Below are 24371 nucleotides of genomic sequence, written 5' to 3' on the forward strand. Positions count from 1 at the left end.
ACAGAAAACAGCCTGGTGTACTGCTGGCCAGTCTTCCATAGTAAGATATGCAACAAGCAATGCTTTAAGCGAGAATAATGCATTACTTCAGTAAGTGATTTGCAAACAAAATCCCTACCCGATTTAAATGACATAAAATATCTGATTAAAAAAAAAACAACAACATACTTTTCCATCTTTGTTGCACAAAGTACAATTGGTGTCCTTTGCTATTTTATCCTGGCTGCACAAAGATGTTCTCAACTAGAGCAACCAACTATCCTTCTTTAAGTAAATCAAGTTGTAGTTCACGCTACCTTTTCTTTGTCCTTTTCAAGTTGCTTCACCAGTTTTTTAGCACTGCTTTTGGCATGTTTTAGAGTTTCCCTTGCTTTAACATCCTGCAAATCCAACTGAGTAAATTTTTCTTTATTTTCCTCTATGTACTTTGCAATTGTATTCATTTTCCTGAAGGGAAAAAAAGAAAGTCTCATCTGTTCCATACCCTATAAAAATAAGGCCAACACAACTTGACTTAGTAAGTAAGCATATAGAATTTAAACCAATACTACTCAGCCTTCTGTCAAAAACAACACCCAAGACTTACTGTATTCACAGTATTTTCCCTGGGGAAGCCATGTTTCATCAGGAAAAGATCAACTAACAAAGCAATATTAAACGTATGTTCAGAAATTTTATTTTTTTGCTGATAGAATTTATAATTCACATCTCTCACAAATAACTTACTATGATCACAGAGGATGAGAAGTTTAATATTGCAGCTGGATTGGAGATAGGCACCCAGGCAAATCAATTTCAGAGAAACACAATCTAGGCATAAGATTCATAAGGGTACCAGAAAAAAAATTATTAACATCCATGTACCCAAGTATTATGGTCATATATCTAAAAAGCTGAAACAATCTCCAATTATTTTTTGTACAGTTAATATTAAAAAGTATGTACTTTAAAATTAATTTTAAAAATCGGACATTTTCTTATTGTAGTTGTGAATATTACCCAGATTTCTGCAAAAGAAGCAACTGCAGAACCAAATCAAACCAATGAGAAATTGTTTTACATATAGTTTTGTGCAAAAGACCATTTAATCCCTGCCAGGGAATGTTTAGATATACTGTAAATGACTCTGCTCATCAGATAGCTGTAAGTTTTTTGTAGAAGAACTACTGAAAAACCCAGCTGTGCTCCCTGTGTTTGATCATCTTCCCATGCAACTACTGGATATTTCTGCTCTCTCAGGTTTGTTCCCCCACACCCCCGCCCCGTAATACAACCACCACTGCCTTTTCTGAAAAACCTGTTAACTCCAATGCCACATATGCAGAACATATAAACCACAGTACTCTTAGCTTTAAAATCCGTACCTAAAGTACTTACTTTTCAAGTTCTTTCAAAGCTTTATTCTTGGTTTTCATTTTGTCTGCAAGTTTACTACTCTTCTCATTAACTTCCTTTGCTTCTTCATTAATTTTTTCTTTCTGCATTTCTATATCATTTATTTGTTTCTTCAGGTCATAGCTAGAAAAACAGAAAAAAACCCAAAACTCCACTTTTTTTCCATAAAGCTAACATAATGAATATATATTTCCAATATTAAATGTAATTTAAAGTGATTGTGTGAAGTATTAAATGCAATACTCATTATCAAGTAATCTTACCAATTTAATACAGAACACCAAGGAAATTTAACAATTTAGATACTTCATATGAAAACAGTTGTTAAATGATCTACATGAGATTAATTTGCCAGACTACTTTGTAAAACACTGAAAGCAGGTTTTTTTATTGTTGGTTTTGGGTTTTGTTGTTTTTTTCCTTTGGTTTTTTTTTAAAAGGATTTTGTGAAAATGGTCTCAAACTTAAAAACTTTTAACTTCATAACTTGAAACAAAAGTCACTAGCCACATGCTATTCAACTAATTTTGAAGGAATGATACAGCTGTTAAGAAATGCAAGATACTTGCAATTAGAGATACGGAAGCAGAGTTTAACATCACCACTACATTAAAGCCAAATCAAAACTTCAGAGAATTACTTACATATAGTATTGGCAGATATGACTCTTTTCTTTAATCATTTTGTTCTCCAAGCAAAGAAATTCAATGGCTTTATTCTTATCTGCTTCCAAGGCATCCTTTTCTTTTTCCACCATTTTAACCCTATTTAACTAGACAAAACAAAGAGTCAGAGCTGACTTTACTGCTAGTACTACAGAAGAACCAACCATGAGGAGAAAAACCCCAGACCCACCCTTCGTAGCACAGGTGTCCTCTGGAGAGATGGTGTTCAACAATTAACTCTGCAAGGCAATGTAGCACTGCAAGCTTTCTGAGGTAACAGATCACAATTTCTGCAGCAGAAACTATCCTCTTAGGGCAATCCATTAATACTAAAAAGGGATCCTACAGATACTAGGAACAGCTCAGGCAAATCAAGGAAAAATGTAGGTGAGAAATAGAGCAGTTATACACAGTCATATATGCTGTTACCTATATTTCAACTTTTTGACTAGCCCCTTTTAAGTTAATTCCTGCAACTACATGTCTTGTTTTCCTTCCCAGCCTTTAAAAAAAAAAAAAAAAAAAAGATGATGATGGCAACATATTAGGATTTACAAAGGACTCCCAAGTAAAGAGAACTCTGATATTATTTAGTATTTTCAGAACTCAATACAACAATAAAATGTTATGAAAGCAAGTTCTGCAACAGATCTACATAGCTCAAGTCACAACTAATCTTCTGTATTTTTAAGCTTCTTCATACAGCTGTGCATGCCTCACCTCACCATGCTCTGCCTCCTTCTTCCTTTCCTTTTCCTAGCATGTGAGAGGTTTCCCTGCTGCTCTCCCATTTGCTATTTAGCGATAGGAGTCAGGCAGATAAAAAGCCCTATCTGGATATATTCAGATAATCTGTTCCTCTATTCAGTCCGAGAAGCATTTAATGCATGCAGATATGATCAAAGAGCGTTTAGCAGGTAAAATCCTGTGTTCCAACTCAAGCATTCAAAACCTTTGGGAATCAAAACCCAACAGCACTTTAAGTGTTTAAAGAAGGGCAAGTGATGTTGACTGCCCACTTTAGAATGGAGAGAAACAACAGATGCGATAAAGATAACCCAAGTCTCTGTTAACGTTTTCTAAAAAACTCCAGTAATGAAATACTGCAAGCTTTTTTTTTATTTATAATTCAAGCAAAATTTTGTGACTCACCTTTTCTCCTCTCTGTTCATTTAAAATCTCTACTCTGCGACACAGAATCTCAATAGGCTCTTTTAGTCGTGCGGATCCTATTAAGTCTTCTAAATATTCAAGCATGCCTTCATCATGTTCAGTCTGGCCTTTCGGTTTCATCAATGCGATCTGCTCAACTTCCCCCTTGAAAAAGAAGTTTCATGTTTTCTAAATTATTTTTTTTTCTGGGGGAAAGGGTTAGCATTCTGAAAAAATACAAACATCTTTGCAATGCAGCTATATGACCATCCTCTAGCATCGTAAAAACAAAACCAAAAAAAATCTAAAGTGTCTATTCAGAGTAGCAATACATTTGCGAAAACACAGATCAAAATGAACAAAAATTTCCTCGGAGTGCATAGTGGTGATGTGTGTGAAAACCAGCATCTCTTCTGAAGCCAAACATTCAGGTCTATTTCATTTCTCTACGGTTTCAAAATGTATTTCCCCAGCCTAAAAAAAGAAGAGAATAAAGCATGCCCTCTAGGTCACGTAGCACCTAATAGTCTTAAGATAGTTTAATCAGGATTGAAGTCCCTGAAGGGTTCTTTTTAGAAAACAGAAGGTCCATAAAATCATGTCTGATGGACGAACTGGACTTGTAATTCATATAGCTGAGTCTTCTTTGTTGGAAACAGAAAAACATTATTTTAGTATTAGGCTTCCTTCTTTTAACTTTCCTTTATGTACAGCATCAACTTTAAATTATTAACCTGAAGAATAGCAATAACTTGATTTTTATAAAAATAAGAATTAGAAAAGACTAAACGAAGACAAGGACTGTTTATTTTACCGATGCAAACATTAGCCAACAACAACAAAAAAATCCACTATCTACATTTTATGCTTAGGACAGCAGAGTAGCATGAAATGTTTTAAAATACTGATTAAGTTTTGTAAATTGCATGGTCATACATCAGAAGGTGAAGACATGCAATTGAATATACAAATATGAAAATGGTATCCTGGAGCAAGAATTGATGTGACAGATGCTGCACATATCAGCGCAAACTGAGTAAAAACTACTCGTCCTTCAAAAACCTGGTAGTTATGTACATAGCAAGAGACAACTTATTTGTAAGCCAGATAGCCAATAGTGCGGAGTACCTGCACTGGCCTTTGTGACATTCGTGGCATTTTTAAATGCATGAAACAAATCCAATTAGTTTTTGATTTAGTTTTAGAACAAACAAAATTCAAAACAAAACCAAAATTTATATCCCAGTATGTGAGCTATGTATGCAAAAAACCTAAAGTTTATATCCACAAAGTGAGAGTATAGTTAAGAATTTAGTTGTCATTGTTGGCTGCATGTTGAGCTTGAGCTGACAGCTAAGACTCTACAAAAGCACAGGTAAGGAAGAATTTTAACAACATACAGGAGGAGGGACGATTAACAAGACTGCTGGAGAACCAGGAAGAGCAGTCACAGAAATCAACGAAGGGCAGAATTCCTGGGCGAGCATTGTAAATCAGACCTGTAACCAGCTGAGGAACCTGAGGGTAAGGGACTCCCGAATGTTAGCTAAGGAACTAGGATTTTTTGCGAAAGGGGTTTTGCTACCCGTGCTCAGTACACAATGACACCTAGTGGCCCTATGTTTCTTCCAATTGGTAAATCCCATTCGGTTGAGTAGAAGGGGGGGGGGGGGAAGTGAAGTTTTAAGTCTTTCTTGCATGCAAGTCCTTTGTTAGCATAAACACAGGAGGCAGAGGATTTTTTTATTTATTTAAATTTCTAGAAGTTAATGCAGCTAAGCTTTTATTTTTCTGGTAGTTACCATTCCTAAAAAGTATCAGCAGGTTTGAAAAGACAAAAAAACAATCCAACCTTTATTTCTTATACATCTCAAAAAGCCAAACAATTAGTTTTCCAACAATTGCAGTTGTATTATATACAATTCCAATTACGCATTTGCTCCCTTGCCATGAAAGCATGTTTTCTCTGCCAAAAAACACCTGTTAGTGAGACACTGCTTACAGGTAGGAAACTGTGTAGCTGCCTACATTTCTGTGGAATTGTTGTCTCTATGTTGATTCTCCTTGCATTAAAGCATTTCCTCTGTTCACATCCAAGAAAAAGCAACCACAGAAAAGATACTTAATTCCTGTGCTGAGCATCAAGTCTAAGGATTTCCTACACTGCATATATATCCCTCAAGTTAGGTGCTGCTGTAAACCACAGAACTACCCTGGATCTAACACAAGGCACGGGTATTAGGGACAAGCAAGGAACAGAAATCAACTGTATTTATGATCTGGCTAAGTATAATTAACCATGTTCAAGTCACAACCATCTAAGAAAGATAATGTAGTGAGGATTCTCCATAGCTCACTAATGTAATGGAATATAACTACAAATATGCTTAATGATCTAGTCAATAATGAAATTTAATCCCATTGTGTCAAACTCTATTACCTTGTAATTTAAGAAAGCAGGGGTATGGTTGTCGAGGTGGCAAATAAATACATTACCACACAACCAGGAATTACTGGTGACTTCAGTTAAGACCATATGGTACAATAACACTTTGAAAAGTTGAATTGAGCACTGTTGAGAACATAACACACAAATTGAACTTGTCAGGCTAGCTACTGTCAATTTTATATGCAATTCCTGTGCTTCACCATAGGCAAGCACTTTTAAAATTACATATTCTTCATCTTATGTAAAGAGATGTAGACAGACTACCTACTTCCAATTCTCGGATTCTTTTTTTTTTATCAAGGGTAAAAAGGAAAATTTAGAAACTATAAACAGTAACTGAATAAGAAGAGTATTAAGTATTATTTGTTATTTACCAAGTTAATATATTAAGAACACTTAGAAGAATATTATGAAATCTGTTTAGCCCACCCCTGTAGTTAACGTATTAAGAAACAAAAAGGTTTCCAGCTATTTTAATTGATAAAGGAGACTGAGGAAGTTGTACCTGCTCTTCTTGCTAGTCACCACAACGATTAACAAGAGAAAAAAACACATTTTACAACTCTGCATTCTGTAAAACTTGATAGTCGATTTAACTATTCCCTAACTTCTTAACTGTGCTTATTACTTGACCCATTATTTGAATTATGTAAAAAAAACCCCACCCTAAAAATACAACCTTGCTCATTTATCTAGCAACTAATCTTTCGAAATACAAACAGCGTTTCTGAAAGTGAAACTAAGAAGGCAACAGGCAGACATTTGTTGAAAAGGAAACATGTTTGGACATGCTTAACGTAACTTTCACACCTAAATTTAAAAGTGTCTCAGAGACCACCAAGAAATCTCTTTATTTGCCTCAATTATCTTCTGCTAGTTCACAGGCATGGATTCATGAGGGAGAAATGTGAAAAAAAAACAACAGTAAAAACAAGTAAATCCTCTGTTCAGTTGAGAAGACAATCAAGATGGATGTCAACACCAAGACAGTGGTGACACTGGCAGACAGCTAGCAGAGGAAACATCCACAAACATTAAGTAATCACTGTATGAAAAAACATCAAATATCCACTGAGTATTTTGGGAAGGCTCCACGTTCGGTGCAAGAACTCTAAATGGAATTACAAACCCAATTTCAGTTTCTGCATCGTGCATGAAGTCATCTACATCAGACTGAAGTTTTCACTGGGATGGGGGCACATCACTAGTAACAGAGGTGGTCAACCCAAACACTGTATAACAAACATACATCTAAATAACAGCTTCTACAAAATGCCTCAGCTTAGTTACAGAAAACATGGGTACACTGTAATAGAGAACACAAGTTTATCTGTGGAAAAATTTCTAAGCAATAAAGTTGATTGACCGCTGGGCAAATAAAGAGAAACCTTGCTTGACAGCAGGATACGAAGTTATAGAAGGGCAAGAGCCATTCTCATTTGAAAGCCATCTCCTCTAGTGAAAAGTAAGAAGAACAACTTCAAGGAACTTGGAAGCTGGAGATTACGCCTTCCTTGGCATAGCCGAACTTTTGAAGAGGTGAATTATTTTTCAGTGTCATGAAGTTTAAGATACTTTCTACATTTAAATTTCTATTGTGCATAAAGGAAAAAGCTTTAAAGCAAGTAAATTGTAAAAAACCTTCAAAAACCAGTGTAAGAATTGCTCATAGTGAAATTAACCATTTGAAATTGATGACTGTTGAGACTACGAGAGGGTCAGCATTAGCACAGGGTGAAGCAGCAGCACAAAATACACCGGCCAGGAGTGCCTGGGCTTGTGCCTCCTGCGTTCAAGCCCATGCCGATGCCATGGGTGGATGCCCATGAAGATGTCCGGTGAACTGACAGAAGTGGCAACACCATCAGAATATTCTATTACTATTTTAACTTTATGAGGCTGCCAAATCAAGGGTCTATCTATTTTTAAGTCCCATGCATTTCAGTGAAAGTTACGCTTTCATCCTAGGAGTATTTTAGGAGCATTGTACATTTAATGTAAGACATTGATGACAGACAGAACTCATCAAATTTCTGTGTTGCATGCACACTCTTCTGCATTCATATTAAAGATGTCCTAGTTCTAATGTGCATTTTAGTCTAACAGTGCAGCCAGCTGGCTTAAAGAGCCACGTTCCATTGCTGTATGCAATTTCCTAGAGGACATTTGCAAGAGGCAAGAATTTCACCTCCAATATAGGTCTAAAAAGGTGGGACAATAAAGTCTTTAAACTATTTACTTCATTTCTTGGAGCTACTACAATTTTCTCTGAAATTATACATTCTTTTCTTAAAACAACCGATCCTCTCAGAACAGAAAGCTTTTAATTTGAGTTTATCCAATGTTTTCTGGTATATAAAGATTTGAATTTTAAACAAGGTTATCAAACCACTTGATAAGGCAAAGTTTTGACCTACTCATTAAACTGCCTTTCTGCAACTCTTACCACTGGTCTTGAAACAGGATACTACTTTTCAGTTCTGCAGATAATTCCTGTTTGTTGCTCTTGGCAGACAGTAGCGTTATGTTCCAGCAACCCTCCTTTACATTTGAGAGTAAGGTCTGTGGACTGAAGCACTAATTCCAATGCTCAGAAGTCTGAACAGCATAATGCGCTAATCCCAATACTGACATTATCCAGCCTCAAATGGTGATAAACCGTATCCGTTGGTACTTTGTGCGGTGTACAATAGTAGTTCAGTCTGCAATTGTGCTAGAACTGGAATTACAGAGTTTCAGAATACAGCTGTCAGACTCTGTTTTAAAATGGTGCTATGAAACAAGACAGGGGTAGTCAAAAGCTTTTGTCATTGAAAAATTTCTGACAGCAACCTTAAAACTCTTAATGAAGAAAGAAACAATACTTTTTTTTATTCGGTTGTGAAAACTTGCCTGCCTTATGACTAGTTGTTTCTGGAGAACCTATAGAAAAACATGTTTGCTTACCAATTACTGCCTCCTCTTCTCATCCCTGAAAATTTGGGGAAAAAATTAACTTGAAGACAGTATCTTGCAACACAATTAGTTTTGTCAAGTAAACTGTTAAACACAACATTTGCAGATCAGCTTTGTTAGCACTCCAAAGAATAATTACAGCAGCAAGTAGAAAAACACAGCTTTCCAGGATTTTGAGTTGTCAATTTCTGGTGTCTTAATCTGAAGCTTTAAAATAAAGTGCTGAAAACCTTGGGATAGATTAGCGTGATTCTACACAACCTAATGAACTGGACTAACTTTAAGTGTTAAACTTTGAGTTAACAAAGTGTTAACACACACATCAAGAAATCTTTTGAAGCACAGCAAATCATGGGCACATTAAAACATACTGTAACAAGGAATTTTGTAGCTTGGAATCCAGTAGATGGAAATGTACTGCATTCGGGGTGGGGAGTACTGGATAGTTTGGGTGGTTTTTGAGGGGAGTTTTCTGTTCCAGTTGTATTTTAGTTTTTGGAGGGGAGCTCTTCAACACTAGTCAAATTCAAAACGAGTAATAGAACATCTAACCGAATTCAAAATTACATTCAGTTTTGCTCATGAGTAATAGTTTTAGAGAAAATACTGCCCAGTATATATTTTGCAATACTACATATTGCAAAAACCCTTTGTTTTTACACATGGCTGAGCAATTTAGTGAGGCATTACCTTAGAGAGCAGGACAACCTATTTGTCTTTGTTTCCACTTGCAACTGTTGCAAATACAACACAAGATATCTTCTGAACCACTGATGGAACCTCAATGTACTTTATCAATTGAATCCAGGCTTAAAAAACCCCACAATTACACATTTTGCAAATACTGGTAAATGAGACCAAGTGCTTTATACAAGCTTTTCTTTGCTTACATTTTTTCCACCTTTGAGGTGCTGGGCAGAAGGAAGCCTTCTTATCTCAAGTTGTACAAAGGAAGCCAATAGTAAATCATGAGCACCTCCTGTAACAGCCTGGATATTTTCTTGTCATAAGTTTTCTGAAGTTTCAACATACCTAGATGTCAAATCTACCAAGCTGTGGTTCTGCATCAATACAAGATGATAGCTTCACTTCAGAATTCTTTTGCTTACCAGCATTTGGAGTAATGAAAAGTAAAATAAGCCTAGTTACTATAATCTGTCCAAATTCTAATTCCTGCCTTGGAACAGAAATGTTACAGTAACTGCAGAGAAAGCTGTTGGCTGGGATTATGGTTGAAGCAGTTTAATCCTGAAACAAAATTACCTATTACAAAATTTTGGATATGACCATGGCTATGATATGTGGCTTTAAGGCAATCATGGCTTTTTTTAACATTCAGAATGGTATTTTATTAGTTTCACTCTAATGGTAGCATGCTTTTAATAACATACTAGTTTTTAAGGCTTTTCAAACATCCGTAAAAGGAAGTTTTGTGATTGAGTCCAAAATCTTTGAGCAATGGATGGATGCGTATCAGCAGGCTATACTGGAATCCCAAGCATTACACCTGTTACAGCACAATTACAATGATCTTGTAACTTCTTAGTACCATCAATATGCATATTCCATTTGCTTACTAAGTAAACTGATTAAATGAATCACAGTTTGCAACTTTACCCTATAAAAATAATTTTTATTATATTATATAATATATAATATATTATATATTATATTATACAGTATCACAAAATTCCTTTTCATTTAAGTGAGACGCAAATGCAGTGGTCAGAACATCATTTACTTTAACTTTGTCAAACATCACATAACAATATTCTGTCACAAACATCACAAGACTATCATATATGCATGTATAAAAAAAGATTTAATGTAAACATGTTGAATTTTAAATGGTTTAAGCATGCAAGTTTGTTCCAAAAAAGGGATGAGCTATTAGAAAAACTAATACCAAACTGAACTTTGAAACAATAGGGTTTTCTTTACATGTAATAGTTGATCAACAGAACTTGTCCTTTAAGCACTGAAATGAAGCAAAGAGTTGAGTTGTACCCAGCATATCCAGAATGCTAAGAAAACAGTACTTGGAGTTACAACAGCCACCTCTAACTCAAACTTTTGTGGAAGATTACAGTAGCCATAACCAAAATGTGCTATTGTATGTCCTATTGAAGAAAAGCAACCTTGATCAATCCACATGATAACCTAATTTCAATTATTTTCTTAACTTTTTAATATGGAAAGCTAGGCAGAACTGACCTGGCATAAGGCAAACTTAATAAAATAATGGTAAAGTTTAAAAATTCTAAACTTATTTTATGGAGAAAAGCTATAATTCAATTTCTTTCAAACAGTGAAGCATTTCTCCCATAGCAAGGGGAATTTGGACAATAGGTTTTGCAAGTATTTCACCAGCCAGCTACAGGAGCTGAAAATACAGCATGCACAACTTCTTAGCTTCATCAGCATAAGGAAGAACAATGGCTTATGCAGCCAATAGAATGAAACCAGTGGCACTATGGATTCGCTTGAAGGAGAAACCACATTAGAAGATTTAGAATGTTTACTATTTTTCTACAGAGATTTACAAGATCAAAAATCTAAGACTAATTTTGGGAAATTTCAATTACTGGTTTTCCTTCCTTGGTCTTCTATTCTAACCCACTTCTGAACATCAGAACTAGCACTACCACTGAAGTATTGCTAATAAGATTCAGGCTATTTTCTTATGCAGCTCCAATTCTACATCTTTAACAGAACTTATAGCTGCTGAAAAAGCCAATGAATAAAATTAGAGAAAAAGTAGTAATGAATATTAATCAGCCTGTCATATTGCCTAATAAGCACTAGCTTGGACCTTGTACAATTCTTCGTTTCTGCATCTAACACTAGCTGCCTCACAATACTTTTTTCTCCTGGATATTGTGTGTAATCAGTTTCATGATAATATAAAGACACCCAAACTGCATTTTTATCTTATATAAACCACTACGCAGCATTGTAGGACGCATCTTTCCATTTCCCTGTATGCAACTTACACTGTTTTCAACCCCTCTCCCCCCCCCCCCGCTTTTTTTTTTTTTCCTTATATTGAACTAGCATTACAGTGCTCACACTTGGCACTTTTTTTACTTTACCAAAATGATAGCTCTCACTTTTGAAGCAGAAGTACAGTCCAGAACAGCAAAAGTAAGTGCTAAATTTGTGTATCTCCCATTTTCCAGAATGGCAATTTCATTTTGACTTTGACATTAACCTCATACTCCCCTCTTCATTTAAAGTTTTGACTGTGAATTCTAATTCTGCATACATGGGCCTTGGAAGCTATGTACATAGTTAACCAGTATTCTTGTAACGCTACTCCTCTTCTCCTGGAAACATGACTGTAATATAGCGCTTGTAAGCCTCAACAGGTGGGTTTTTTTTCCAATTCCATGTAATTGCTGTTGTTACGTAATGCTTGCAGTCACATCTCATTTCTACTCTTCAATTTTACCCAATAGCAAACATACAGGAGGGAAGAAAATATCAAATACTCAACCTCATGCTCTGCCTTCCAAGAAAACTGTTGCAAACTAGGTGGGAAATTAAGAAAGTCAAATAAGTAATAAATGCACATACACAAATCTACAAGGCCACTACTGTCCAAAGATAAGGAAAAACTTAGAATTAGCCTGTTATACAACATGCGGTTGTTTGCACAAAACTACTATTCTGCATTCTGGAAATAATTTAAAAGTAGCCTTTGTCAAGCTGTTTGCACATCTGTCTAATTTTAGAAGCTTTCTTAAGGACATTCTTGTATTTAATACAAGAATACAAATTAAGCACAAATCTAGAGTCACTTTGGAATCTAAATCTGTTATTGTCAAACTCACCCTACAATGTTTGACCTAAGATTATCGGTATGTTCTCATTAAACTAGTTGATCACTCTCTGTTACACACTGCCCCTAAAAAAGTGCTTTTCTCCACTTTCCATATTTCCCTGTTTTTCTGAAGAAAGCTTAATAAACATTGGTTACAATGTTATGTTGCAATTTGCAAAATAAAAATCATATGAATTGCCAATGTAAGTTTTCTGATATAAGAGAAATTATTTTTTTAAACTGCAGACACATTAGCATATTTTATGCTGCTCTGTATTCACTTCAGCATAAAGTATAATATTTAAAGTCAGAGAAACTGATTCTGTACTCTGAATCAGTGTGAGGTTTCTATTTTTACATAATATTTTATTCAAAGAGTCTGGTTTTACTTAATGATGTTATCAAACTTGCTTTAATTCTTCCTACCACTTCAGCTCAGCTGTCCTTGACCTTTCTAGAACAAACCTCTCCTCCCCACCAATGTTGGCAGCATAGACCTCCATTTATAATCCCAGTAGAGCTTTTCAGCTTGTGTTCCACTCAGTGCTTTAGCTCAGATGTTGGTGTGCCTCCTTACAAAAGCAGACCTCAACAACTGGGAACTTCAGGCTTATCTCAAAGTGAGAAGAAAATCTGCTCTCCCTCATTTCCTCTCCAACACACTGAAAGAGCGACTCCTACATTATTTCCATAAAGCAGCAGGTGAAAAACTTGACTAAACTTCCTTTCTGGCAACATATAATCTTGCCATAGGATAAGGCTTAGTATGTTATAAAATGTCATTCCAATCTGTTACAAAAATACATATATATAAAAATCACTGTAGTTGTTTATATTCACTTAAGATTACATGAGAATATTTTAAGTCTACCTTTAAGTGAAATGCTACTGTGATCAGTACAAGATGTATTTAAACTAGTTTCAATTTGTCTGAAAGGGCTTCTAAAAACTGAAATCAACCGATAGAAGTCTGCTCCCATGTTACCATCTTTTTGTACACAATTAATTCAAAGTCTTGTCCCACTCATTACCATTTCTACAATATTCACTTGCAAAGTCACTGAATGGGATTTACCTGTGAAATTCCACTTTCCTTTTAACAAGTTTGTTATCAACTATACTTCTCTTACCTTGAAAGACTGCAAAAGGCAATTTCCTCAGGCGTTAATGGTTGCTGTCCACAGCTAGTCCCCAGACATGCACACCCTAGTGGTATCCAAAACTGACATTCCTTCAAGTGTTCCACATTTATTTAATAATTCCTTAGAGGCAAGCCAACCAGGATAAAGAGGCTGAGATTTTTTTCTGGCCTCAAGGTTAACATGTTCAGAGGAGTCACTATTGAGCAACAGCAGACATACTTTCTGAGTTTTGCCCAGCCCGGTCAGAGCATAGAACCCACACAAGTTTTCTGTACATGTACACCGATGTTCCATGTAAGCTTTTCGAGAAAAGCAAAGTAATTTTATTTGTTGTCCTTTACAGATATACAAGTTACTGAAGCTGGGGCATTAGGTGTGGAAGACAGAAAAATAGCTGCAAGATGCTAGATTTTACCACAGTGCTTAGCATACTTCTTAAATAACAATATGCATATTTTTTTTCCTGTTGCAGTTTCAGGCTGTGGGAAGCTCATTAAAAATGCACTGAACTGTTGCCTATTCCCAAAGTACTAAAAGCATATAACAATTTATTAAAGACATGAAATATGGAGTGTTAGAACTTAAGGATCACAAAAGTGATGAACTCCTCCTGTTAAATGTTGGCAAAATCTGGTTGTAACCAGAACCATTTTTAAACAAGATTTTTTCAGTTAGCTAGTTCAGGCACAGAATTTGTAATATTTCTAGAACTACTCAGTCTTACATATTCTGTTTTTCTACAGGTGCTTTTTGTAATGGTACTCACAGAAGTCATCAGCAGTTTGATTTTACTAATTTCAGTACAGCATAAGCACAAGTACCTGTATCATGCCCTACCCAACTTCTACAGAATTCAGTCTGGCCTGAGCTTTCAAGTTTTGTCCTAAAAGGCACAAAACCCTGCTCTGTCAGAAAAATACTGCAAAATAGAGGGTGAAGTGGAGAGAAGAAACCAGAAAAATAAAGCAGTCTTCTAACAGGCAAATTATTTTCTATAATGCTAAATATGCTAACAGGACAAAATCAAGCATCTAAAGGTTTTGTTATTACATTTAGTACTAAAGAAAAAGTTGTAAGTGACCATGTCCTAACCAGTGAATATTCTGTCACACACCAAACCCAGCATTTGATAATCTTTAATTAACATTTTTGCCCACAGTCTATAGTATGAGTGAAATATTTTAATTATACCCTACTGCACAGTAAAAATCAAAGAGATTTATTACTTATTTTAAATGATAAATTACTTGATATCACGTTAAAATTAGGAGAGCCTGGTTTATTTTAGCTATAACAAGAGGAGAGTAAAAGCTAAATAAAACTGTTACTTATCTCTCCAATTTTAAATATAAAATTGAAAAACATCAGGAGGAAAACAGCTATCCTTGTGATAGTAATCCACAGCCTCAGCCTTCTGATATGGTCTCGTTTACTTCTAACTATATTTTTTATTATTTGAGTTTTGAAGTTCTGCTGTTATGATGTGGAAAACATTGCTACACTTCCCACTTGAAAGTACTCAACTTTGAGTCGCCAAATGAGTAGATTTCACTTTAAAAAAAAGCACAAAACCTTATGCTCAAAGGGAAAGGACCTTGCCTCAGTCAGAAAGACTAAAGAAACCAGAAAATCTCAGTAGTTTCCTCTGCTATCCATTATAATACATTACCCACAAAGAGTCTAGTGGAATGGAAGGGAAAAAAAAAAAGCAAAATACACCATTACTTTATGCCTTAATATTGGTTACACCTCCCCTTATTTCTCATTGTACAGGTGGAAAAGAATGAAACTCAGCTTTTAGGAAAATATTCTCTTCATTGATAACTTCCTAGGAAACAATTATTGGTAGAAGAGAACAAGTCAAATTCCAGGGAAAAAAAATAATTTAAAAAGCTTAGCAATACATCCTCCCAATTGTTCCCTTCTTCTCCCAGAGGTAAAAGGGCATGCTCTCTAACACTAAGCTTTAGATGTGTCTGTACCATAATTCCTACCTAGCTTAATCTTCGACTCTGCATTCTCTCCCTTTAGAAATTCTGCCAAAAATGATACTTCAGAAAAACTGTATAGAAAAAAACGCAGTGTATTTACTACAGTTGTTTTGTCGGAGGCACTTCTCACTCCATCTTGAAAAATAAAATATAGGAATAAATTGTTGGAGGGAAAAATTCATTCTCATGGAGCCTTCAAAACAGAAATACCCTCTTTTTGTGGGTGTAAGTGGAAGCTCCTTTGACAGAAACAGGCCTGAAAAACTACTGAAAATTTTCAGACTTTGGGAGGCTCCCACTGTTCACTAATTTTCTAGGCCATGATCCTTCAGAGTAGATTTGGGACCTGTTAGTAATAGTAGTGAAATAATTACAGGTAATTGCATATGTAGTTACTTAATTGAATTAATATTTAAATACTTCCATCAAGTATTTTAATTGCTTAATGTAAATCGAGTTCTCTAGCACATAGCAAAATTCTCTATCATTATTTAAACACTAGAGAATTAGTGTGGTTCTCTTCAGCCTGTCTTTTAAGCAGCAAACAGACGCAGCAAACCTTATAATTTTAAAATCAAATGTGAATAAAAATGGTATTATATTGACAAATTCTATGATTATTTTTACAGTATGGGTTGTAAACTGTAGCCTTTAAAAACATAGCTTGAACTGGCTACAAACCTGCCATTCTTTGAGTCCTCTACAGTTGTTAAGCAAGTGTAAACAAAAAGCACACTTCATGAGTTTTTTTCTTGCACTCAATTTTTATGCAGTTAATTTTTATATACATACTCCTCCAGTAAAACCATGTCTATATACAAGAGCCATAGGTAACTTTACAGTAGAATCATTAAGATTTATGTTAATACTGATGCACTTTTATCTAAAGTATAAACAAGTTGCTCAATCTCTGCCACGCTTAAGCAGCACAATAATATTGGGGTTTAAGGTTTATTTTACTACACCAATATTTACGTGCTGCTAGGGCGGAACAAGTATGACAACTCTTCTATTCATCCACATGCCAGGAACACTAATTTGTTAATAGAAAAATTTATATTAGTGTCTTCAACTGTTTCTCTTCCTTAAATTTCTAAAGCAGCAAATAATGATTCGCATCTTTATTAGAGCATGCAAACCATGATGTGCTGCTAGAGTACTTTAAGGCCTCAAATACAAGACTTAAAACCTAGACAGCATTTTTTATAACTATAACTGGAAATGTAGCTTGACTTAAAATTGCTTTTATTCATATACCAACCTGTAAAATTAAGAACCTGTTATGGTCCAGATCAATTCCATGGCTTCGAAGAAGAATACCAACATCTTTGAATGTCTTTTTCCTTCCATTGATGTGGTAGACAGAAGAATTATCTCTATAGGCAGTTCTAGATACACAAAAATTGCTGTTAGGAATGACTTCATACTCATCTCCTTCCTGTTTTGAGGAAAAACAAAGCCACAAAAACAATTACTCTCTCAGGCTTACTTCATATTTCACAATTAAGCACAGAAGTTTTATCATGTTCAGGTTTTAAGTCAACTGCTCTCTGAGGTCTAGTAGAAATGGAACTGTCTTAAAGCTGCCTATCTCAAAAAAAGATAAAAAAACCCCCAACCTCGAGAACTGGATAAAAAATAGCCCAAACAGTTTAAACAATGGCCCTCATATTATTATTATCGTTATATCATTATATTCATATTATGCCTTTCCCACCTCTAATGCAAGCCATTGCTTTGAAAATACTTAATTTATTCTCTTTACCACTGCTTCAAATCACAAAGGAAAAGGCCTACTTCAAATTTAAAGTGGCTGTGCTATTCTACTTTTTAATTTTAGTTAGGAAGTCTTGAATGCCTTCAATTGCTGTTTGCATTTTAAACTTTTCTTTTATAGTGCTAGGAAAAGGAGTTACTTTTAGCTGACTAGTTCTAAAGAGAAACTGTAGAAGATAAAAAGCAAAACATTAAAGATGTGACAAATATGACATCATCAGCTTCTCAAAAGATATCTTAGCCTCATCTACAAAGCAGCAACTAAAATAAAGCTGGTACTATATTTTAAAAAGTTCAAATCGATGCATGCTTCTTGTAGAGACATAAACTGGCCTGCCACTTCCCCAGATTAACCCCCAAGAGCATAATCAAATTGTTATCTAGTATATGCAGAAGTTTCTTTGATCATAAACTTAGCTACTATATGTTAATACAAAGTCAAATGAAGGAAAAAGTTTTTTTAATCTGGTTATTATAAATAAAAGGAAAAAGGTATGTGTGTCTGTATATAAAGCCAAGGGGAAAAAAATTGTATTTTTAAAAAGTTCCTTCAAAGGCCATATATACTGCCACTTTATTAACACAACTTTTTTACATTTCAGGGTACATTTCCCACTATTTTGACTGACCCCAAACTCAACAGTTCATACTTCAGCTAGAATGTGTGCACAAAAATTAAATTTAAATGAAGATAAATTCCTTGCAGTATAATTGCAAGAAATCAAGAAAAACCTCACAAAGTTTTTTATCAATACATGAAAAGTAGCAAGCAAAATAAATTTTTTTTAACTTGCCAATACTTTCTATTTCAATGAAACAAAATATCAGGTTTAGAAATATTTAGTAGTATGATGTGAGGTCCAGAATTTTTGATGAAAAATCTGTTTTAAAATTGCAGACATGTTCACAGTATATAAAGTAAAAATAAGAAAGTTACAGATACATTATATATTTTTCTAAATTTAGATAACCTAAAATAGTTTCTAATTGGTTTGAAAAGTTTTGCTAAAATAGTTTTTGTTTCTTAATATACATTGTTATATTATAAATTTAAGAATATATAACATGTCCAAACAGAGACTTGTAATTTTTTAGGGGTCCTATTAATTTCAGAAATAGGTTTTATTTACTTGAGGTAAATGAGATGACAACTCTGAAACGACTTCTTCTTAAAATGATTATTACATAGTTCTAAATAGTTTTAAAACAGATCTGTACCAGTTCTTAGTCTTGCAGAAAATAAAAAAGGAATCCCTACGAATATTTTAAGAACTGCACCATCGATAGAGTAATTTTTAAAGCTAATTAACTTTGAATTGATGTTTTACATTTCAAAGGTAAACTAATCATGCTATGAAGTTCTCCCCATCTCAAACTAAAATAATCAAATATTAAAAGTTTTCAAATCATTAAAGAAAAATGAAAAAGAAAATGTCTCCACTGCTCTGAATAGAAGCATACATACCTTGTCAATGATCTTTTGGAAGTGGACTTCCACAGAACAACTCTGTATGTCTGTATGTTTGTCAGAATTATGGATCAGCACAGAGAGTTTTTTGGATCTGATTTTTTGTGCTCGATACCCAAACACAAAAAGCATTGAATCAATGACATTGGATTTTCCACTGCCATTTGGCCCAATAATACAAGAAAAACGCTGCATAACAGAAGAAAAAAAAAAGTTATATTCAAAGGGAAATAAATCCTGGCCAGTGTACATCACCCATTTTGTTTGTGAACAGTTTAAAACACAATTATTCCTACTGTATGAAACTGCAGACTATTTGATAGCTTAGTTTTTACTGCCAAAGGTAAAGCAGTACAATTTATTTAATAAAAGAACCACACCTCAGCTCAGCTTTCTAAATTTTAACTTGCTAACTCAAAGCAATACTGCACTTAGCAAGCCTGTTTGCAAGGAAAGTTTCATGATTAGACACGTAAGTCTCCTATGGGCACTCAAAAATACTCTCATTCTTCAAACACACCCCTAAAAGTTCTCCAGTAAATGAAATAAAGAGAGAAGTATGGGGTTTTTAAGGTTTTCTGACAAATTAAATTTGTACAGTATCACAAAGTTGCACTTAACTGTTTTCTCAACTGTCCAATAATGAAAATCTAGGATATCACTATATAAGTAATTCTAAAACTTAAATATTTTTCAGTTATTTTGAGGGAAGCTTTTACAGGAAAATACAGGAAGGAATACTAACACACAAAGTCTTACCTTCATTTAAAAAATGCTTAAGGTAAAAGAAAGATACCTTATGAAAAGGTCCCAAAGTTTGCTCCCCTGCATAGGACTTGAAGTTCTGGTTTACAATATGAGTTATCATGAGACGAGGAGCACCAGGTTCATTGGTCATTGCTGGAGGTGGGGGAGGAGGGATGCTACCCAAAATATCTTCTAAACTTCGATTAGCAAGCACCTCATTTGAGACTTCTAAAAAACATCCAAAATAAACAGAAAGAAAGAAAAAAAAAGACTATAAGCTCTCAATGACTAGACACCTTTTGAAATGTTTAACTGGAAAAGCAAACAACATTTCTACATGAACCAAACCTATACTTTTGCCTGTAATTATTAAAAGGAGCTAAGTGGAATTTAAGTTCTTCTTTCCGTGAACTGAATCTTTAAAAAGAGATACTCAAGATGTCCCATCGATACACTGGTGGGTTGGTTCTTTCATTATGTAATTCTTATTCTAACACACTTTAATAGGCACTCTGCAATTACAATAGCTACAACCATCACAATAAGTCTGCAAATCTGAAACAGGCAAAGTCTTTCTAATTAATAAGTGCAAAGCCACATTTCAAGCGTGCTCTCAAGTCACTCTGCAAGATTTGGGGACCGCTGCACAATGCTCTGAAAGCTGTAATGACAGCACAACCACTCTGCAAAGACAGGAAGTTTGTTACGAAAACAAACTGGCCCCCTGGATATCAGCTAGTTGTAAGCAAAGCAGCTTTTCAGCAGTCATTGGCAACTTCTTCAAATAGACAGTAGTTTTTGCCACCAATTTCAACGTATTAATCTGTGTGTGAAATACCTTGCTGTAATAATTGCATATCTGGCTACCTAAAAAGACCCACACTGTTGTTTTTCCAGCATTTTCAGCAAAATCTCAACACAAGAAACTCAAGAATACACTGCTTCATGAAAAAGAAAGTCAAATCATTTTAAGAGTTAAGTAAATAAACTTGACATTTATTCCATTCCAAGAAATCCCATACCATTGGCTGCATATAAATTTGAAAAATCCTGCTGTTGTACCACAATCTTAAGTACAACGTTACAGATCAGGAATATGAAATAGGCTTTATTAGGATAAAGTCTACAAATTGCTTCTGCACTTGTACTAAATCACTGGTCCAAACACTTTAACTCTTTGCAAGCCCTCTTTACTATTTTAAAAGCAGTTTAAACTTGCCAGGAGTCAAGGCTTTCAATATTCCTTTCCAAAAGAGAAAGGAGCAAATCCTATCTGGAACAGCTGGTAAATTCAACTGAATGTTGTTGCTAAACAGGCACTACTATCGAGTTTACACACCATCAGAACCACAACATTCAGACCCACCTTGTGGAGGTACTTCGTCAAGCTGTCTGTCACCATTGTTTTCCACTTCCATGTCACTGGTAGGCTCCTCTAAGGGCTCTCTACCTTTCTGATGGGCTGCTGTAGAGGCTTTGGTGCTCTTGCTTGTCATGATCTCTGTTGGCTGTTCTCCTTCTATTCGAAGCAATCAAACTACCGAAGGGATCTATCTCCTTTGCTAACATAAACAAGAAAACCCCATGATCCAAGCATCGAACTGCAATCCCCTAAGGAATATACCTACATGTTTGCCCAGATGTTTGACGAATTTAGAAAATACAGACTAGAGGTATTTTGAAGACAATAATCCAAATTTGAAATAAAATCTCAAGATTAGCCTAACAATATTCTTTAAGATACATCGCCCCCAAACCAACCGATCAACCCTAGTCTGTAGAAACAGCATGAATCTACCTACTGAAAACTCATACAGCCATGTTCAATGCAGTTACTATGCTCAGAGATGGGAACCATGATACTGGGGGCAAAAGAGTTAAAGACACATTTGCAATAACAAACTGAGTAGCCATTTGTCTATACTCTTCTAGAAGCACTCTTTACATACACATTTCAGACCTGACACAGGCTTTACTTTCAACAGTCCATGCTGACTATATTTTTTTATATAGGTAAACAAAAAGACCTGCATAATTACAGCAAAGACTTGACTCTTAAACTGTTTAAATCAACACACTCATTTTACTATAACAACCAGTACCGGCAGCATTCAACATTTAACAGAGAAGGCAAAACAAAATACCTTAATCTAGTTGTGATGTTCAAGTTAACTGATGAAGAATGAAACATTACACTTAAGCAGAGCTCCCAGAAAGTATAAATAGAAAGCAACCGATGGGAAGAAAAGACGACTGCAGGAGTGAAACTCTCTCCAAAGAGTTTAAATTGCAGCAAGTGGCAAAGTTAGTTCGCAGAAAAACAGACATGAGAAAGTTTACTTCTCACAAGATAAAAAACTGACGTGGTTAGAAAGTCATCTTACAATTGGTGCCAATCATTTGACGTTTTCAGACCTACCCCCAACCCACACTCTCATGAGAGTCCTTCATTTGGGACAATGGGGGAGGGGAGGGAAATGAGAGAAAGAACTCATTTTAAGGCAATTTGAGTCTATGCCCCTGTTAAGTGTTCCGCAATGGCTGTCTCAGACAATTACAGCCTCTCAAAGTACCAGATTTATTTATTTTTTTTCCAAAACTGCTCCACTCCAACAGAATTGTGCAATATAGACCTATTTACCTTACCAACCCTTCCCCCCCCACACTCCGACAGAATGAACAAGCATAACTACTTGACCTTAGCTTTTAAATCGCGATAAATCTGCTGCCACATACTTTCTAACAAATTTAACAAATTCGTGGCCAGCCCCTCCCCGAGTCAGCTCAAAGGTGTTCGTTAAAAGCATCTCTCGACGATCTCCTGCCAAGTGGCGTTTTTGTTACGGGGACGGCGAAAAGAGTCAGAGACGGATAGAAAAGCTTCCTTATTAACAGCGCATTAAATCTGATAGCGTCAACCCTTATCAGGGCAAATTTTTGGGGGTGTTTTTAATCCATCTGTTAATCAAAGGAGTCCAACTGCGCCCCTGTCACGGTCTTTCCAAGTCGTAACGGCCTTTTTTTGCCTTTTTCTCTCATACTTCAAACATAGAAGAGGCAGGCAGAGCTAGTTATAGATGGGTCCCTGCTTTGTAAGCAGATTAAAATCGGGCCTCTGTGCCATCGAAACGGATTCCTGTACTTCCCCGTCCTAGGTGGGTCTCCGATGCGCGGTCCCCAGAGATCCGTAAGGGCGCAGCGGGAAGCCTCGGGCTTTCTCCCTGGGGCTGCAGAAGACCCTCTCTCATCCCCCCTCCTCACCCCCATCTGCAGACACCAGCCAGGACGGACACATGGAGCGCCGTGCCCCGCCAGCGCGGAGACCGAGCGGCCGCCGGGCAGTCCAGGCCTCTCGGCAAGAGCCCTCAGCGGGGGATCCGCCGCCCGACCGCCTGGGCCTGGGGAGAGGGGCTGCCGCCGCCTTCCCCTCCCTCAGGGTCATGCGGAAAGAGAAAAAACGAGGCGCGGGGCAGAGCCCGCCACCCCTCTGCCCTCTCCCTCAGCACCCCCTGTCCAGAGAATCGCCCCGAGGACGTCGCCGCCGCCCCGCTCACAGCGGCTGAAGCCCCCCGACTCCACCTGCCCTCAGGCAAACTACCAGCACCGAAACCCCAAACCCTGCCCGCCCGGCTACCCCGCGCTGCCCGCCGAGCTGGTACCTTCCCGGGCTGGCGGCACCCGGCCCCAGCGAGGCGGCGCGCTGCGGCAGCGCGGGCGGCTCCGGTTCCTGCCGCGGCTCAGCAGCTTCCACACTCGAAAATGGCGCCCAAACGGCGAACTCGAACCGAAATTCGTTAGAAAAGCGCGGGGCATGCTGGGAAGGGAGGGGGCCGGCCTCCCGCGGGTTTGAAAGGAGGAAAAAAAGCCCCGCTCCCGCGCCATCTTGTTTTCCGTTACTGCGCGGACAGGCTGGAAAAAAAGTAAAATAAATCATAAATCCCCCCCCCCCCCAATCGCGAAGATGCGCTTTTTTTTTTTTTTTTTTTGGGGGGGGGGTGGGGGAGGGAGAGAGAGGAGAGGCAGGCGGTTGACGGTGACAGCAACCCCATGGCCGTGCCCGCTCGCTCCGCGTGGAAAGGATTTATTTTAATTTTAGAAGTAGGTCAGTGGGCGGCGCTTGGTTGCTCAGCAACGGGCGGCGGGGTGGTGAGGCCGGAGCGGCGGTGTAAGCGGGCGCCGTTATTAAAAAAAATTTAAAAAAAATTAAAAAGTAAAAATCAAATAAAAATTGTGGGGACACGACGGTTTAAAATTGGTATTAATTAACGGGCGGCGCGGTGACGCCAGCGGGCCGTGTCACCTGGTCGGGGAGGACCCATGAGGTGGCGGTGGGACGAGGAGGAGGAGGAGGAGGAGGAAGAGGAAGAAGAAGTATCGCGGGAAGTAGCCATAGAGACGGAGCCGCTTGGCCGCGGGGGGAGCGGGCAGCCGCCGCCTTGGTCCCGCCGCTCCCGTGGCGCCGTGGGGACGGGGAGGAAGGCGGGATTAGCCTGGGAGCCGGCCGCTGAGGCAGCGGTCCCCGCCGCTCTGCTCTCTCCTGTCCCGCTGCCGACGCAGGTAAAGGCGGGCTGGGGAGGCGGCGGCCATCCCCCTCCCCTCGCCGTCAGGGGTGGCTGCGGGGCGGCAGGGCTGACTCACTGCCGCGGTGGGCGAGAGGGTCGGGAGCCGTGACCCCCCAGTTCGGACGTGGGAGGAGGGAAGGGAGAGCTCCGGGAGACAGCCGGGAGTCGAGGTAAGGGCGGGGGAGTCCCGACCCCCGGCTCCGGACGGCCCTGAGGGGAACGGGCGCTGGCGCTCGCCGGGAGAAA

At 37.4% G+C, this 24371-nt stretch overlaps 2 protein-coding genes across 6 annotated transcripts in view; one reads left to right on the top strand and one right to left on the bottom strand.

Annotated features, from left to right (window-relative positions):
- Window positions 1-23345, bottom strand: part of SMC4 (structural maintenance of chromosomes 4) — a 41044-nt gene extending 17699 nt beyond the window's left edge. Inside the window, exons 1-9 of one of the 2 annotated variants that reach the window (XM_037407638.1) lie at window positions 23223-23345; window positions 20930-21125; window positions 19613-19791; window positions 18814-19005; window positions 16834-17010; window positions 3213-3377; window positions 2040-2167; window positions 1378-1518; window positions 297-447 (exon numbers count right to left, since the gene is read on the bottom strand). In XM_037407638.1, coding sequence (XP_037263535.1) covers window positions 297-447; window positions 1378-1518; window positions 2040-2167; window positions 3213-3377; window positions 16834-17010; window positions 18814-19005; window positions 19613-19791; window positions 20930-21059 — 1263 coding nt within the window. In that variant the 5' untranslated portion in view covers window positions 21060-21125; window positions 23223-23345. Of the gene's footprint in view, window positions 1-296; window positions 448-1377; window positions 1519-2039; window positions 2168-3212; window positions 3378-16833; window positions 17011-18813; window positions 19006-19612; window positions 19792-20929; window positions 21126-21707; window positions 21901-23222 lie in introns of those variants that run through there. The other variant, XM_037407639.1, reaches the window with a different exon arrangement.
- A 308-nt stretch (window positions 23346-23653) lies between these two features.
- Window positions 23654-24371, top strand: part of IFT80 (intraflagellar transport 80) — a 54074-nt gene continuing 53356 nt past the window's right edge. The window contains exon 1 of one of the 4 annotated variants that reach the window (XM_037407644.1): window positions 23654-24120. The gene's annotated coding sequence lies outside the window, so the exon portion shown is untranslated. Of the gene's footprint in view, window positions 24121-24172; window positions 24296-24371 lie in introns of those variants that run through there. The other 3 variants (XM_037407640.1, XM_037407642.1, XM_037407641.1) reach the window with 3 other exon arrangements.

Source organism: Falco rusticolus, chromosome 13 (assembly GCF_015220075.1).
Source record: "Falco rusticolus isolate bFalRus1 chromosome 13, bFalRus1.pri, whole genome shotgun sequence".
NCBI classification, from domain to species: Eukaryota; Metazoa; Chordata; class Aves; order Falconiformes; family Falconidae; genus Falco; species Falco rusticolus.